Source organism: Athene cunicularia (assembly GCF_003259725.1).
Source record: "Athene cunicularia isolate RWA chromosome 18 unlocalized genomic scaffold, athCun1 chr18_part1, whole genome shotgun sequence".
Taxonomy (NCBI): domain Eukaryota; kingdom Metazoa; phylum Chordata; class Aves; order Strigiformes; family Strigidae; genus Athene; species Athene cunicularia.
In genome coordinates this window covers 668,866-685,128 of record NW_020799123.1, presented here as the reverse complement: position 1 = coordinate 685,128, position 16,263 = coordinate 668,866, and the positions used below count along the sequence as shown (strand labels likewise).

The 16,263-nt window shown below is 58.2% G+C and overlaps 1 protein-coding gene across 5 annotated transcripts in view; it reads left to right on the top strand.

Moving 5' to 3' along the window:
* Positions 1-2,351: 2,351 nt before the first annotated feature.
* Positions 2,352-16,263, top strand: part of LOC113486860 (fas-binding factor 1 homolog) — a 37,984-nt gene continuing 24,072 nt past the window's right edge. The window contains exons 1-23 of one of the 5 annotated variants that reach the window (XM_026861176.1): positions 2,352-2,429; positions 3,134-3,253; positions 4,143-4,287; positions 4,512-4,642; positions 5,008-5,110; positions 5,227-5,604; positions 6,259-6,354; positions 6,607-6,701; positions 7,413-7,471; positions 7,876-8,001; positions 8,180-8,280; positions 8,698-8,871; positions 9,363-9,470; positions 9,754-9,890; positions 10,189-10,304; positions 10,436-10,543; positions 10,936-11,115; positions 11,434-11,610; positions 11,805-11,942; positions 12,041-12,173; positions 12,533-12,645; positions 13,271-13,395; positions 14,028-14,204. In XM_026861176.1, the coding sequence (XP_026716977.1) occupies positions 2,366-2,429; positions 3,134-3,253; positions 4,143-4,287; positions 4,512-4,642; positions 5,008-5,110; positions 5,227-5,604; positions 6,259-6,354; positions 6,607-6,701; positions 7,413-7,471; positions 7,876-8,001; positions 8,180-8,280; positions 8,698-8,871; positions 9,363-9,470; positions 9,754-9,890; positions 10,189-10,304; positions 10,436-10,543; positions 10,936-11,115; positions 11,434-11,610; positions 11,805-11,942; positions 12,041-12,173; positions 12,533-12,645; positions 13,271-13,354 (2,886 nt within the window). In that variant the 5' untranslated portion in view covers positions 2,352-2,365 and the 3' untranslated portion in view covers positions 13,355-13,395; positions 14,028-14,204. Of the gene's footprint in view, positions 2,430-3,133; positions 3,254-4,142; positions 4,288-4,508; positions 4,643-5,007; positions 5,111-5,226; positions 5,605-6,258; positions 6,355-6,606; positions 6,702-7,412; positions 7,472-7,875; positions 8,002-8,179; positions 8,281-8,697; positions 8,872-9,362; positions 9,471-9,753; positions 9,891-10,188; positions 10,305-10,435; positions 10,544-10,935; positions 11,116-11,433; positions 11,611-11,804; positions 11,943-12,040; positions 12,174-12,532; positions 12,646-13,270; positions 13,396-14,027; positions 14,205-16,263 lie in introns of those variants that run through there. The other 4 variants (XM_026861175.1, XM_026861177.1, XM_026861173.1 and 1 more) reach the window with 4 other exon arrangements.

Here is a 16,263-nt window from a genome sequence, read left to right as displayed (position 1 = left end):
ATCCAGGGGGAGGATATTGTACACTCCTTTTTCCTCTTGCTGCTGTTAGCGGTGTTACCTGAATGCCACAACCTGATCTGACTTGCTGTGTCTCGTGGTCAGCAAACAGCGTTCCGACCCTGTCAAAGGGGCCTGCGTCCTTGTGAGGATTTGTCCATCTCTGGACAAAACACGATGGTGCCATTTCCACAAGAGTTGAGCCTCTTGCACTCGAGGATAAGTGACTTCAGTGTCAAGTAATGACACGTGAGCTACACTGTTCTTGAAGAGTGCTGAAAGGAGTGCTCTGTGATCGTGGTTTCCAGTCTGATTTGAAGGAGTGCCTCATAAAAACCGTCACCTTTTGGTGAAGGCTGTAGAAGGAGCCCTTGGGCAGTGCCAGCTGGGGTGTTCGGGGCTTTCCTGGGCCCAGGCTGGAATTGCTGGTGCCGCTGGGACCAGCGACTGCCACACTGGGCAGGCCCGAGGGCTGGCCTCGAGCTGTAACCCCCAGGGCCTGGCCTCGGGCAGGTACCTCCTGCTTCAGCTGCTTTTGGGGTGGCTGGCGAGGAGGAGAGTGTGATTCTCCTTTAGCAATGAAACACCAAGACGGGGCTTTAAATCCCCGTGGGGCTGCTGATTTGTGCCCACGGCAGCTTGCTGTCTCTGAAGGCACGTTTTGGGGGTGCAGCAAACCCCCCGTCCCCCGGGTGTCCGACTGGAGCGTCTCCCGGTGTCCAGGGTCTGTCTCAGCCCGCGGGGGTGTCTGTCCCTTTAAGAGCCGCGCGGGACGGCAGCGCGGCGCGTGCGGAGCGGCGGCCGTTGGGCCGTTGGGCGCGAGGCGAGGCGGAGCGGCGGCAGGGGCTCCCCGGGACGGCGGCGGGACTCGCTCCTTCGTGGGCTCCTGGGCAGCGCCTGGAGCCTTGTTCCGAGCGGGCGGGCGAGGCGGCGCCGGCCGGGCGGGCTGAGAGGGGCCCCGGCAGAGCAGGAGATCGCGTGGGCCGGCGGAGGCGGGGGGTGCCGCGGGCCGGGCCGGGCGCTGAGGAGACCCTTGTGCCCCTGCAGGGAGCGGCGGAGGCGAGAGCGGCAGGAGCCGGGAAGGCGGCGGGAGAGCGGGGAAGGCCGGGCCGCCGCGGTGGTGAGTGCGGGGAGTGCTGGGGCGGGCCCGGGGAATCCGGGTTTGTGGCGCCGGCCCCTCAGTTCGGGGGCGGCAGGGACCCCGCGGGGGGCGGGAGGGGCTGTGCTCGCCGCTGCCGCCGGAGTTGGGACCGCTTGGGGCGTTTGAGGGGCCGTTTTTCAGCCATCGGGGTCGGGAGGGGCTTTGCTGTTGCTTGTGGGGTGCTCTGGATACCCGTGCCCCTGGCTGCGGCGTGTTCTGAGGAGGAGCCGGACCTGCGCCCTTCTCTGAGGGAATTTGCCTTTCTCTGTAGGCTGGGAAACCCCAGAGCAGTTTCCAGGGTAGGTACCGAAAACGCTCACCAAGCCCCATTCTGAGAAAAAGCAAGCACGGAGCACGAGAATCCCTGTTGCCCTGCATAGCGTTCCGGGCAGCGGGCTCAGGTGGGGTCCTGGCCACGGCGATGGTTCCTGGGCCTTGTCTGAGAGGTGCAGCTGAGGCGTCGTCTCCTTGCTGAGTAGAGACGCTCGCCTGCGTCTGCCGACGAGGGGGTTTGCTTATGGGGGTCCTGCAGGCCTTTCCTGCGGGCTTTCCCCAGACCGGGGCAGAATATCTGCCCTTAGTTCAGGTCTTTGCCTCACCTAAAGCCCAGGTGCCTGTTTGGGGCACTCTGGCAGCCCCGGACAGTGAAGCGGGGCCTTTGGGGTTGCCCAGGGACTCTGAGACACTGTGGGGTGAGAACTGCCAGCTGAAGGGCTGCTTGTGGCCAGTGACTGAACAGGAAGCTGCAGGCTCCTTGATAAAGAGATCTCCTTTTTGGCTAAGTGAAGTGAACTCTTTTATCTGCAAAATACTGGGTCAAGTGCTGGCAGTTGTCTGTAGGAAGGCCTTACACTGATAGAGCTTAAGACCAAAGTGTTATGCTTGGGGGATTTCAAAAGAGCAAGGCATAGTGAAACTGGGAGCTTGTCTGTACCTGCGTGGTGAGCTCCTCTGCCTCAACACCTTTCATGTGTCTGGTTTCAGAGTCTGTGGATGACCTGCCTGACGACCTCCTTTTCTCCTTCTCTGCCTGCAAGGAGGCCCCTCCAGAGAGGTTGCCACCCCACAGGGCCATGAGGGGACTGACTGTGTGTCCCGGGATGTGCTTTTAGGGAAGGGGTCTGCCACCAGAGAAGTGACCCTTGGCCAGGGTGGGAAAAGGACATCTCTGCAGGACCTTGTCTGTGAGAGCTGTGGCCTCTCTTTGCAGGAGAGTCTGGACCTGCGATGGAGAAGAAGCCCCTGTCGTCCTTCGCTGCTTCCCGACAGTACAGGAAATTTAACTTTGAAGGTAGGATGTCACTTCCCTTCAGCACGTGGTTGTGTGGGGGCAGCTGAGGACTCTGTCCTTGCTCTTTGCCCGTAGCTTGCCTCTTCTGTCACCCAAAGGCTCGGCTGGTTAATGACATAGAGCATCCTTCACCCCTGCGATGCCCGTGCCAACCTCATCCCTTAGAGGTGACCAAAGGAAGAAAAGAAAAAAGACTGCTTGGTGTTGGAGGCCCTCCCCAGGGTGGGGCTGGGAGAGGATTCCTAAGGGCGTTTGCTTTTTCAGCCCTGCTTTGGTTTTTAATGCCTGTCTGTAGCACTGGGAGACCCTTGTGTTGTGGAGGGGGGGATTCTGTCCCCCTTCCCCAGATGGGAGCCGGTTTCCTGGCACAGCTGAGATCTGGCTATCAGAGCCCGTGCTTTACCTGAGGTCAGCATCTGTTCCAATCACTAATTGGCTTGGGGTGATGGAGGTGGGCTTCCTCCTCCCCTTTGTTATTGCCTAAAGAGTAGTCGAGCGTTAAAGCACCCCAATGCTGAGATACTCACAAGTGTCCCAGATCTGTGCAGAGTCTGCATTCGTGGCTTTGGGCAGAGATGATCTCCTGTCCCCACGTGCACATGGTGTGGAGCAGTGTTTGGCTTAGCACAGAGGCGTCATTCTCAATAACCTTGGTTTGTTTGTTTTGATTGTTTTATTTTCTGCCCCTGCGGGGTAACTGCCAGATTTAGATGATCCTCTGTCGGGGCTCTTGTCTGATGAGGAGCAGGATGCTCCCAAGAAGCCAACTCTGACAGGTGCTGAAAGCATCCCTGAGAAGCAAGGAAAACAGAGCAAGGAGCAAGGTGAGCAGGGTTGCTTGATGCATCCTCTTTGTATTAAATGAATCAGCAGCCTGGATGAGTTTGTGTGATGTCCAAAGGTTAAAGGAAAGCCAGCTAGTGGCATCTCTTGTTAACCAACAAGTGGCCCTTTAGGGAGCAGCTTCGTAGCAGGGTTACAGGTGGTAACAGCTCCCCGAGTGCTCAATATTTGCAGTGTGCTAGAGGTTACAGAACTGACTTTTCCTTTCTGGGACTGGAGTCTCAGATCTTCCCTTGGACCTCATCCAGCCTGTTCTGCACACTGCCAGAGGAGAACCAGTGTTCTGGGTCAGGATTTGGGTGGCTGAGGGCATTGCTGATGCACCCCAAAGCACAGTTGCACCTCTGGGTGGGATTGAGCTGCAGTGTGACCGTGTTACAGGCACTCGTGTCTCCTGTTGCTGCAGCAGGGATGCCAGTGGGTCTGGTAGTCCCCTCAAACCTCCTTTCACCCTGAAAAATCTTCTCTGGAAGAGAGTAGCTGCTGGTGGGTTGGGGCAAGGACTAAGGTGCATTGGTGGAAGAGGGACTTGGGGCAAAGGCGGGGAGGAATTATCTGAGTGGAAACTTGCAAAGCTGAAGAAACTGCTGGTGTCCCCCAGAGCTGGAAGCCTCAGTGACACCCAGCAATGTCCCATCAGTGGCCACGGACCAGGCGGTAGTTTGTCACTTGCTGTGAGATTTGGTCACTGAAAAGAGCTATTTAAAAGTGACTCTGTAAACGGTCCTGAGAGTTGAGAGCAGTCAGGGCTGCTCTGATCTCTTGCTGGGGGGGAGAAAAGAAGAAAAAAGAAAAAAAAAAAGGGAGACAAGCCCCCAAGTCTAGCTCAAAACCTCTTACCATGTGGGATTCTCTCCCTCACCCCCCCAGAGCCACGTGCAGCCCAGACGCCTCTGCGCACCACGGCCCCAACGTGGAGGAGGAAGGAGATCACCTTTGACGAGGACATCACCGACCTGATGGATGCCATGGGACTTGGCAGCAGCCCGGGAAGAGATGGCAAGAAGGCAGAAGAGTAAGGGCAGTGAAGGGGGGCGGGAATAAAGGAGGGGATGGCTTGTGTGTTGAGATGGTGCCACCATGGTGGGTGGGGGATGCTGAGCTTGTGCCTGTGGGTCTGCGTAAGGGGCAGGAGCAGCCTTGTGTGGCAGAGAAGAGCCAGAGCAGGCTGGCAAGGCTGCGTGAGGAGGAAGAGCCCTGCCTCTGGGAGAAACCCATCTGCCGCTGTGTCCCCAGCAGAGAGGAGGTCCGGCCAGCCCGCGCCGTGCTGGACGAGTTGCTGGGACGAGGCTCCGTGTCCAGAATCCTGGAAGAGCCAGGCCTGGGAGAGCGCCGGGAGGTCACACAGAAGTACCCCCAAAAGCAGCCGGGTGAGCAGAGCCAGGGATGCTGGGAAGGGCTGCAGAGGTGGCAGCACTGGCTTGGGCAAGCGAGCTTGATTTCTACTGCCCTTGCAGGGGAAATGCCCTTTGTGCCCTTGAGGCAGCTTGGCAGCATTTGCACAGGGTCTGTAACTCGGCTGCCTTTGGCCGTGAGCTGAGTCCCAACAAAAGTTTTCCCCAGCTGTGCTGAGGAGACCCCTTGCTGTCCGGTTTCTGGGCACGAGGTTTCCAGCGGTGTTTTCCCAGAGGCAGCAACATCAGTGGGAATTGCAGGGCGGGAGGAGGAGGAGGGCTGGAGTCTTTGCAGCCGGCTGCTCCTCTGGGTGCTGAGTCAAGGCCACTTGTCTGAACAGAGAAGGAAGAGGGTTGGCGCAAGGAGGATTATGTGTTTGGAGCTTACCAGCCCTCAGTGGCCTCTACAGCCAAGGGCCAGCCGGCAAGAAGGCAGCCTGTGAGGTATTGTGCCGTCTGCGTCTGGAGTTCCAGGCACCGGCCATGCTGCCCCTGCAGTGGAGCGGGCAGGGTTCCCGGTGTCCCCTCGCAGGCAGGGATGCAGCTGCTTCTCCTCACAGCAGGTTTTCAGCCGAGAAGAGCAGTGAAGTTAAAGCAGAGCCCCTCTCCAAAGCTCCCCCGTTAGCCAGCCGGAGGCCCATGCAGGGCCGCAGGAATCGAGGTGACTGGCTGGGCTTGAAAGATGAAGACGTTCTGGATTTGGAGCTGTCATCTCCACCGAAGGCCAATCCTGCAACAGCTGGGCGGCCTGCCCCTGCCAGACAGCTCCCAGCTGGAGAGGAGGCAGCTGCTAAACCTGCCCCGGTGGAGGAGGAGGAGGACTGGCTGAGCGCTGCCTTATCACGCAAAAAAGCCCAAGCGCAGGCGAAGGCCCAGCAGAGGAGCGCCAAGCCCTCGGAAGCCCCAGTTGAAGGGCTGAATCGCTGCTCTCCTGTCAGGTAAAGGCATGGTTGATTGCCGCAGCGCTCCCGTCTGCTCTGCATGTGACTGTCCAGCAGGAGCTCTCAGAAACCCTGGGCTCCGATCTGAGAAATTAATTTGAAGCACTGTCTTGTCTCAGGTTGGGGTAATTATGTGGGGCTGTGTCCCAGTGATCCAGCCCGCAGTGCCCTCACAGCTCTGGGCTCTCCTTGCAGTTGTAGCCAAGAGGGCACACAGTGCTGTGAGGAGTTCCGCAGAGCTGTCCTGGATCAGCACACCCCCAGGAGCTCCTCCCCGTGCTTCTGGTTCCTGCATTCATTGCCCTTCCTCCTCGTTGAGGCAAAGCCTCTCCTCCAGCTGAGTTGGCACGGACCCAGGTCCAGACTTGTGCCACTGAAGGGGAGTGGGAAGCGAATTTCAGACAGAGAGTCCCATGGTGTGAGCAGGGCTCTGTTAGGTGGGGCTGCTGCTGCCCAGGGGAAGGGGGTAGATGCATCAAGGAGGAGCAGCGTCGAGGGAGGTTTTGAGGTGTCTTTGTTCCCCCTGCAGCCCAGAGGCTGAATCCTGGCACAGCTGAGTGGGACAGAGGCTTTCCCCTGACAGGCAGGAGCTGGCGTTGCGGGGGGGGAAAGGATCTTGTCTTTCCTCGCCTCCTTGGCTCTCCCACGTAGGATGCTTTTTGCTTGCAGCCAGTCAGCAGCCTCCCCAGGAGCACGGCCACAGGCAGCCACCGTGCAGGCCGAGACAGTGAGCACAGACAGCTCCAGGTAAGGCTGCCTTCGCCTTTCAGGCGTCCTCCATGGGAGGGATGTCCTGCAGAAAGCAGCTGTGTGTGGGAGATGGGGCAATGGGGAGGGCTGGTACCCAGCGGGGGGATCACAGTGCCCTGGCACCTCTGTAAGCGGGAGGGCAGGTGGCTCTGAAGTTTAAAAACTCCAAGCAGTGCTGAGCAGGAGAATGTCTGGGCGCCTCTCCCTGATGCACTGCTGTGCATCACCCGTGTCTCTGTGCCCACGCAGGCCACCGCTCCCCTGGCTCAGCACCGCTGAACAAGGCTCAGCTCAGCCGTCGGAGGCAGCACAGTGGGATCCCTCCAGAGATGCCAGCGCCCCAGGTGCGTTTTGTGTGGTTGTAGAGTTTGGGCAGCAGAATGCAGAGAGGGCCCCTCCTGGCCCTGCAAGAACAACCAGCCACAAAAAGGCCAGAGCCGCAGCATCGCCCTTGTCCATGTGAGCGCTGCCCGGGCTTTACCCAGCCGTTTCTGGAGGGGGCTGCCAGGCTGCAGGATGCCACCATGCCTGTGTTGTGGCGTGGTGGGGACACGGTGCTGGGGCACACTGAGCTCCACAGTGCTGCCTGTGGGGTTTCAGAGGGCTGCTGGGGACTTGCTCTCTCTCAGAAATGGGTGAACCTAAGTTCATGCTGTCCCTTCTCTCTCCCTCTTCCCTCCTGCTGCCCCAACCCTCGTGCCACTAGCGCTGTGTGCTGGCAGGCCCCCTCCTGCCCTGGGCTGAGGCTGAGCACCACTCGAGAGGCCACTGAAAGTGGCTGAGGGGACCCAGCCTCCTCCCTAGTTGATGGAGATGGAGGAGGAGCTGTGCTTTTCCCCCAGACTTACTCTGCAGAGCAGAGTCCCCACCATTGTGCGTGGGGTGGGGTAGGAATGCGGGTCTGGATGAGCCTATCTGAGCCTCTGTCCCCATCCCCAGCTGCCAGAGTGTAGCAGGACCGTTCTCGCTCTGCCAAGGAGACCCATGCCCTCATCCTTGTGGGAGGTAGTGGTTGCCCTTGGCCTGTCTGAGTCACAGACTTGTTCCCTTTTCAGTCCCTACAGCCTTGTTCCCGGGAGAGCAGGAGACACAGGGCCCTGCCCCGCTGGCTCAGGTAGGTGTGCCGGGCCTGTGCCCCCGCGAGGTGCAGGATCAGGGTGGTGATCATGAGCCCTCCCCTGCCAACTCAGGGTCTCCCAGCCCTGTCTGTGCTCCCTGGGCAGGAGGATGGCTGTGCCCTGCTTTGCATCCCTGGGAGCCTGTGTTGATGCAGGCCAAGGCTTCGGAGAGCCCCGAGATGCCAGGAGTTGTATTTGTGAGGCCAAAGAGTGTGTGCTGTGGCTGCTTTGTAAATCATGTGCATTGCAGCCCTGCATTGCCTGCACAGTGTTGAGAGTTCCCCAGGCACAGGCTGGGCAGAGCTGCCTACGGGGCACGTGCCTGCCTTTAGGGGCTGATGGCCACAGCACAAAGCCCTGGATGCTGAAGGGCCTGTGTCTTTTATCTGTGTCCCTGTAGGCAGAGTCTCCAGGCCTGGGCTTGCTGCATGAGAGGAAGCTGGGGGCTCCCGCGGCCCAGCTCCATGAGGGCTGTCGGGCAGCGCTGTTCCGTGCCCAGGCCCGTGTAGCGGAGTTGGAGAGCCAGGTGAGCCCCATGGCCTGCTGGATAGGGGAGCAGGAGCCACGCCTGCTCCCAGTGGCATCAGGGGCACAGGCAGAGTGGAGGAAGCTGCCTGTCCAGAGAAGGCTGCGGCCAGCAAGTGCTGCTGTGGGAGCTCTGTCCCTTGGGCAGTACAAGGACCTTCTCCCTGGGTGCCCGGCAGGTGCAGACATTGGAGCTGGCATGGGCTCAGGACAAACTCTTGTTGGAGATCCTCCGGCAGCGGCACCAGGAGGACCTGGAACTCCTCGACAGCACCCACAGGTACCCACAGGCGAGAGCACGTGCTCCCTTCCTTTGAAAGGGCCTTGCCTACAGCCCTGTCCCTCTCCCCGGGGGCGGGGAGCACTGGGGCGCTGCCCAGATCCGTCCCTGGGGCAGGCAGGCCCACATCTGTGTGGGTGTGGAGCTGGTGTGGGCAGAGAGGAGCCCCACAGATGAGCCAAGGGCAGGGTTTGCTCTCACCCACCCTGTCCTGTGGGGCAGAAGGAGGAGGAGTTGTTCCCAGGGCCAGCATGTCCCCAGGCAGGGCTCAGGCTGCGGAGAGCCACGTGTTTCCCCGCACCCCCAGCGCTGCCGCTTGGCTCTGAAATCCCCGTGTGAGCTGTGGGTAGAGAGGGCCAACTGCTGCCCTGAAGGTTCTTCCTACCTGAAGGTAACACTTCTTCTTCCTGCGGGCAGGAGCCAGGTGAAGATGTTAGAGGAGACCTGCAGGCAGCGAGAGCAGAGGCTGCGGCAGGAGAAGGAGCAGCTGGTGGCTCAGCTCCTGGGGCAGAGGCAGGAGGCGGAGCAGGAGCGGGCAGAGCTGCTGGCGCAGCACTTGGCCGAGCTGGAGCGGCTGCGAGAGCTGCAGAGGTGAGAGTGGCAGGTGTGGGGCCGGTGCTGCTGGTTGTGGCAGAGGAATTGGGGAGTGGTTTGGGGCCATGGTGACAGGAGCCTCCAGAAGCAGTTGGGCGGCGTTTGGAATGGGGATTTGCTTTGTGGCCAGATAGAGGGAGATGTGGCTGGAGACGTCCTTTCCGAGTAAATGCATTGTATTGTGCGAGATGCTAAGCCCAGTGTTTTATCTCCCACAACCCCCTTTTATCCCGGTCAGTGAGTCGTTGCTGCCCACACACTGGGGGTCAATGAGAAATCAGTTTCTAGTGGAGAAGCCCGTCCCCCCAAGCTGTGGTCCGTGCCCAGTGCAGATGCCTGTCAGTGGATGCCCTGAGACAGAGCCCCGTGCCAGCTCAGCTCCTGGGACCTGGTTCCCAGGCCCTTGACCAAGCCTCGTCCCCACTGCCTGTCCTGGGGAGCCCCAGTTTGTAACAGCCCGTGGTGGGCTCCTTGCCTGTGTCCTGCAGGGTGTCTGTGCGGGAGCTGCGCAGAGAGCACGAGCAGCAGCTCCAGCAGCTGAAGTGTCTGAAGGACCAGGAGATTGAGGCGGTGATCAGCGCCACTTCGCACACCAGGTACCGATGGCTGCCATTGTGTTCCTGCGTTGGTCCCTGGCCACGGTGTTCCCTGTGCTCCAGGGAAGCAGCCTTGGACCGTGGCACCAGAGGCCACCCCCTCTCCCAGCCCCTGCCTCCAGGGACACTGAGCTCTGCTGATGCAGGGATACTGCTCTACTCTGCCCCAGAAGGGTTCAGGGCAGGGCTGCCCAGCCCTTGGCTCACCACACGTCCCCCTCTCCATCGTGGGGAGATGAGGTGTGTCCCCCTGGGGTGACCCTCCCCTCGCTGCTCTCTGCAGGACTCTGAACGGTGTCGTGGATCAGATGGAGAAGTTCTACGGCACCCTGTGTGACGTTTTACAGAAGGTGGAGGCCACACAGCAGACAACCTCCCAGGAGGTGGCCATGGGGGCACAGAAGCAGAAGTATCTCAAGGGTATGTCTGCCATTCCTCTGCGCCAAAATGGCCACGGGGTCCCCACCGGGGCTGGGGACACCTATGAAATGGGGAGAAGGTGCTCCGAGTCAGTCAGAGGCCTGGATCCAAGGCTGGCAGAGCCTTGCCTGCCTCGGTCACTGGGCTTCTCAGGGTCTTTCCTTTCCAACATGGTGTCCTGGGGGATGTGCAGAAGGTGCTGAGCACAAGTGCGTGCAGTTTTTCTGTGAATATGGGGTAGACAGAGTGGGGCTTGCCTCTTCATGCTGCTCACGGCCCCACTGCTGCCTCTCCCCAGAGCTCCAGGACAGCCTCTGTCAGCAGCAGAGGGAGGCGGAGGAGGATGGGTGCCAGTTCCAGGAGATGGTGGCTAAACTGGAGGCCAGGCTGGATGAGCAGACCCGGCTGCTGGAGGTGAGCCCGCCCTGTGCCCTCTGCCCAGCTCAGCCCTCCTGTTTGGGGATGGGCCATGGGTCTTGCCCACTGGCGGTCCCTGGGCTGGAGCCTGCGAGTGTCATCTGTGTCTCCTCTGTGTCTGAACCCAGGAGCACCAGAGGTTGCTGGCGGAGCGCTCCAAAGTGGAATCGCTGGAGGAGGAGAAACAAGCGATGACGCAGCAGCTCTTGGAGCGAGTGGAGCTGGAGAAGGCGAAGGTGAGGTGGGGCGGAGATTTCCACGTGCTTTTCTCAGGTCCTGTGAGTCTGAGCAGGGCTGCGCTGCGGCATGTGGTGGAGGAAAGAGCTGGGTGCTGGGCTGCAGCGTCCTTCCTCTGCCGCCTCAATCCCACACCCAGTTGTGTGGTGAATCGCCCTCAGATCAAGCCTCTGGCACACGGGTACAAGAGGCTGCTGTGTGTGTGCAGCCTCTTGCACGGAGGAGCGTGGGGCCAGAGCTTTCCATGCAGGGTTCCTGCCAGGCGCCGGGGGCTTGAAGCAACCTCTGGGTGTTGGCCGAGGTTCAGTGGCAGAGATGGGTTTAAAGGAGAAAAATGTTCCAGCAACTGGGACTTAGTGCTTCCTCTCTTCCTCTCTGGCGACGTCTCCAGAGCGTGTTGCTGGAGGAGCAGCTGGCGGTGACGTGGCAGCACGCGGGGGAGCTGCAGAAGCTGGCGGCTGAGCGGGCTGAATTTGACGCCCAGCAGCAGCCACTGAGAAAGGAGCAGGACACGGCCCGAGCGCCGCCCATGGCCTCCCAGGGAGAGGGCCCCGTGAGGAGCCTGGCCAAGGTACCGCAGCAGAGCCCCAGCCCATGGCCTCTAGCACCCGCTTGGCAGGCTGCCGGGTGGGTCCTGCCTATAGGGGAGTCGTTGAGTTGTTGGAGGCAGAGACATCGCTTGGGGTGGTGAGAATGAGGCTGTTCCGGGAAGAGCCCCAGGCTGGGGGGTGAGGGTGCTGCTGGAGTAGCTAGTGGAGTTGCTCTGCACCCCAGACTGGCACACACGAGAAGCTCATCAGGGGCAGATGTTTCCCATCTCTTGGAGAGACACGAGAGAGCATCCAGGACGGATCAGGTCATGAGCTGGTTTCCCCTGTGCCCATCCTAGGAGTGGGCCAAGGTGAAGTTGTGGGACCACACACTGAGAGCCCAGGAGGAGCAGCTGGCGAGGGAGAAAGAGCTGCAGGACAAGCTTTGTCAGGAGCTGAAGGCAGAGAGGGAGAATGTGAATGAGGCTGCACTGCGCGTCCGGCTGCAGGAGGAGGAGATGAAAAGAACGACCAAGGTAAGGGGAGCATCTGCGCTGCCGTTGCCGGCGGCACACGGGCTGGCAGCAAAGCTGGGCTTCCACTGCCCTCCGAGAGCAAGGAGGGAAAGCCTGTCCAGGAAGGGGAAGGAGGGGATGCCTAAAGGAGTCCTGCTGGGCCCAGGGCAGCAAGGGTCCCTGTCCCCATCCTCCCCAGCCGCTCTGCCTTGCAGCTCTCCTCCCAGAAGTACGAGGAAGGGCAGCGAGCCCTGCAGGAGGCACGCAGGGTCGAGTCGCAGGACCAGTCCAGACTGCAGGCCCTGCAGTGGCAGTTGGAGCAGTTCAGGCAGCAGAAAGAGTGTCTGCACCAGGCAAGTACACCCTCGGCTTCCCTTCTGTGCCTGGGGCTGCCGTGCCAAGGGCCCGAACCTTTGCCAACATCTCTCCCTTTCTCCCCGGGACGGGACAGGGTCGGCTGAGCATGGCTAAGCAGATGAGCCAACTTCAACAGCTGCGCCAGGAGCTGTCCAACCACCCCACGATGGTGCGGACAGCAAAGCAGGACTCCAGTGCCCCTCTGACAGGCTCCTCCAGTGTGCCGGGTAAGGCTTTGTGCTTGCTGCTGGTGGGGAGGGACGTGCTGGGGGCAGCTGCACTTGTATTCCCATTCTTGGGAGGCTTGGGCTGTTCCTGGGGGCTGTTTTAGTTGCCCTGCGTATCAACCTCAGACGGGAGGAGTTGGCCTCCTCGTCTCGCGAAGCTCTGAACCAGGGCAGTGCCAGGTGAGGGCAGAGGGGCCAGGAAGGGAGAGGCTGGTGGGTTAATGCCCGTTTGCCCTGGGAGCGTGGGGAGGACCCTGCTGCAGGGACCCGCAGGCAGCACCCGAAGGGATGCTGTGTTGTCTCCATCTGCGGATCCTCTGATGGTGGCAGCATCACACAGTCGGGCTTCTGTTCCATAGGGAGCCTGGGAGGTGTCGAGGAACTCCAGGCCGCTGTCGAGAAACTCGTGGCCAGTGCCAGCTCTGCCGAGTTTAGTGCCACAGTGGCGATGATGAAGTACCGGGTCCTGCAGGTGAGGTGGTGGGCGACTGGGGTGGGAAGGGGCTTCAGACGTGCTGGGTGGGAGCAGGGCTGGGTGAAACCTGATTTGAGCCTGGTAGGAGACAGCCCAGGCTGTGGCTAAGATCATTACTGAGCTGTGGGGCTGGGCGGGCTTGTAGAAGACCCGGGCACCTAGAGGAGTGATGGCAGAAGCACGGACGGGTGGATCCTCGCAGCTGGTCTCAGGCTGGCGGACAAGGTCCTCAGCACTGTGGGGTTGCACTTGTCCTCGCCGTGTCCCTGGCTGAGAGAAGCCAGCTGGCCTCCGGCTTCATGATGTCCCTGTCCTCTCCTGTCGGCTCCCCGATTGCCTGCTGGGTCCTTCCCCAGGCGGGGCTGCTCTTTGAGGCTTCCGCTGTGGGTCTTGCTCAGAGCGTGAGGTTGTGGGCTCGGGGCGGGGGGAGCCCCCACACCCCAGGGGGTGCCACGGATGGTACCTGCCCACTGCTGACTGCAGGAGGGAGGGTTTGGGATGCTTCCCTCCCTCCTGAGTGACACCCAGGACTGTCAGCCCCCTTCTGTGGCACCCTCTGATACCTCTTACATCCACCCCTCTCTTTTCTCTTCCCTTCCCCTTTGCCCCGTTCCCCTCTCAGAACCGTGCTTACTTAGACAAGGAGCAGCTCTTCCTGGAGTCCCTGAAGAAAGTGCCCTACAACACTGCTTCTGTGCGAGGCTGAAGTGGTGATGCCCCTTCGGTTCCCTTCCAGGACACTCAAAAGTTAGTTTCATTGCCACATTAATTAATCGGTTGTTTGCTGTGCCAGGTTGTCCACTATTTCATCGTCAGCACAATCCCAGACCTTCTCTTTATGTTCCAGGGTGTTCCTCTTCTTTTCTAGGGTTTGGAGATCAAAGTCTATCCTTGATGAATTTCTCATCACTAGTGCCAGGTTATCTTGACCATGCTTTAAAGTCCCACTTGCCTGAGCTTCCCACCCTCATACTTGTTCCCATGGGGGCGGTACCTGTAGCCACTGGCATGATCCTTAACCACGGCTACGGCTACGAGCAGATGTGAAGTGGCCTGTGTCAAGAGCCACAGTTTGTTTGGCCTCCATTTCTCTTGCCAGTCAGAGAGGGACCTGCGGTTGTTGACTGCCAGCCGCCAAGGAAAGTGGCTGAGCAGGAGCTCCTGGATGCCGCTGAACGTGTGCCGCTCCTCCACAGCCAGGGAGTTTGCTTTGCTCAGACAGACATGGTTTTGCTCTAGAGATTCACAGAGCAAGAACAAATAGTAATTCCAAACTGAGATAGAAGATATTACTAATGCAGCAAAAGATGCTGAAAAAGAGCAAAGGCGGCAATCACACATGTGAGAATGTTAATGTGTTTTTCTCTTTGGATTTCCAGGGCTTCCCAGCTCCATTGCTGCAGATTTAATGTAAATACTCTTGTCACAAGTTGGACAAAGAAACACTCTGTGGGCCTGGTTGAAGAGGCTACATGTTGGAGGAGGATTAGAACAACACAGAACTTTCCTGCAGTTGCATGAGTTATTGGGGCTGTTGTCGTCATAATGAACTAAACCCCCATCACTTTCATCACTGCTGCATGAAAATGTAAAAGAGAATAAAATCCTCCAGTACTGTAACCAGTCGTGTCTAACGTATTTAAATAATTATCTCTTCAAAATCCTATTTAAGAATGTTTCAAATGGAATTGTGAATTTCCATTCAAAATTGGTGCTATATCCTCCTGTGCAAGGCCAGTGAAGCTCAGCCAGGCACTAGGGCTGTTGTCTTGTGGAAGCCAACTGCTACTGACTTGGGATGCACAGGATCAGAGCAAAATCTTAACACTTAAAAACATTATTTGAAGTTAAAATAGAAGGAAAACTTCTCTACTTGCTCATGAAAATTAAAGAAAGATTAGATCATTTGTATTCTGTTTGAATAAAATAGGGCATTATGGTGAATTTTGTGTATATATCTGTGTGTGTGTGCGCATATAGATTTTTCTAATGCCCTTTTTTTTATTCTCACATTTTTCAATTTAGACTTTCTCAGATACTTTGTTCCCAAGGCACTTTGTTGGATTTTCTATTCTTTGTAAGTGATGTCACTCAATATTTCACCAAAACGCTTCATTTGATCATGTAGGAAGGAAATGTTTGAGAGCAAAATAGATCCTAGATTTGTCTTAAATAGATAGTTTTAAATTATGTTCTGCCTTGTACTACTAGCCATCTAGGCTCTCGTGGCAATAACAGGGCCTGGAGTAAGACACAGCACACAGCCTCCATCACCCTCCACGTGTGCTGTGCCGAGAAGACTTTCAGCTGTGCCATGCCCTGCTCCTAAGCTTCGTAGATAAAGTGCAGGTGAAAATCGAATCCTACAACCGGCTGAGGCCAACTGGAGGAGTTTCACTGAGGCCAGAGGCTGGGTTCTGCATGTGGGCCACAACAACCCCCAGCAGCACTACAGGCTTGGGGAGGAGCGGCTGGAGAGCTGCCAGTCAGAGAGGGACCTGGAGGGGAATTGATAATGAGCCAGCAGTGTGGCCAAGAAGGCCAGTGGCATCCTGGCTTGTGTCAGCACTGGTGTGGCCAGCAGGGACAGGGAAGGGATCTGAGCCCTGTACGCAGCACTGGTGAGGCTGCCCCTCAATGAGTGGGTTCAGTTTTGGGCCCCATCCCTGGAGGGGTTGAAGAGTCGGGCTGACCCAGCACTGAGGGATCTGGTGGGGATGGGAACAGTCAGGGTGAGGTTCATGGTTGGACTGGAGGCGATTCAAGGGCTTTTACAACCCAGATGATTCTGGGATTCTGTGTGAGATCCTGTGTGCCAGACACATGTGATTCACCTGCCCTAGGTTGGGGCGGTTGGTGAAAAGTCCGACCTGTCAAATTCTCCTGGCAGCGCGGAGAACTGCAGTAAGTCCCGAGCACTTGGGCCCCTGTCATCCCTCTTGTGTGTCCTGGTCCCTCCCTGTCTTTCTCCTAGACTCCTCTCTTTCTGGTGTTGCTCAACCTTTTTTGCTCACCTGTATCTTCCGTTTCGCTTGGAGCATCTCCCTGTCCCCATCTTGTAGGTCTTCCCTTCCTCTGCCCTGTACCCTGCCGCTCTTGTTGCCTTTCTCCATCCCTCTCTGTTCAGCTCCCTGTTCCTGTTGATTCCTCTTTCTTCTTCCTGCACCCGCTGCTATTCCCTGCTGTTGGAGAACGGCTTGCAGAGAGCAAGGCCATGGCTCCCTGCAGAAGTCGGTCACAGCCGCCTGAGGTAAACAGAGGAAAAAACCCAGCGTACATTGATGATAGCAAAGACTGTTGTGATAACAAAGAGATAAGTTGGGGCACATTATGACCTTGGGGGTGAGAGGAGAAGGCAGCCCTGGGAGGGAAGCAGGTTCACAGCAAGAAAGATGTTTATGCATACCAGAGGTGCCACAAGGGGCTGGGATATTATAATGTGACCTTTTAGATGTACCCAATGGCTGAGATATTATAATGTAGTTTCTTAAATGTATCCAGTAGAGTTGCAAGTAGTGTATTGTAGATTGCTTATATAAGACTCTGCTTTTCCACCAGACGGAACCCGGGAAGCGGCGGAACGGAAAAGTTTCGGAGCAGGAAGGCGATAAGGTC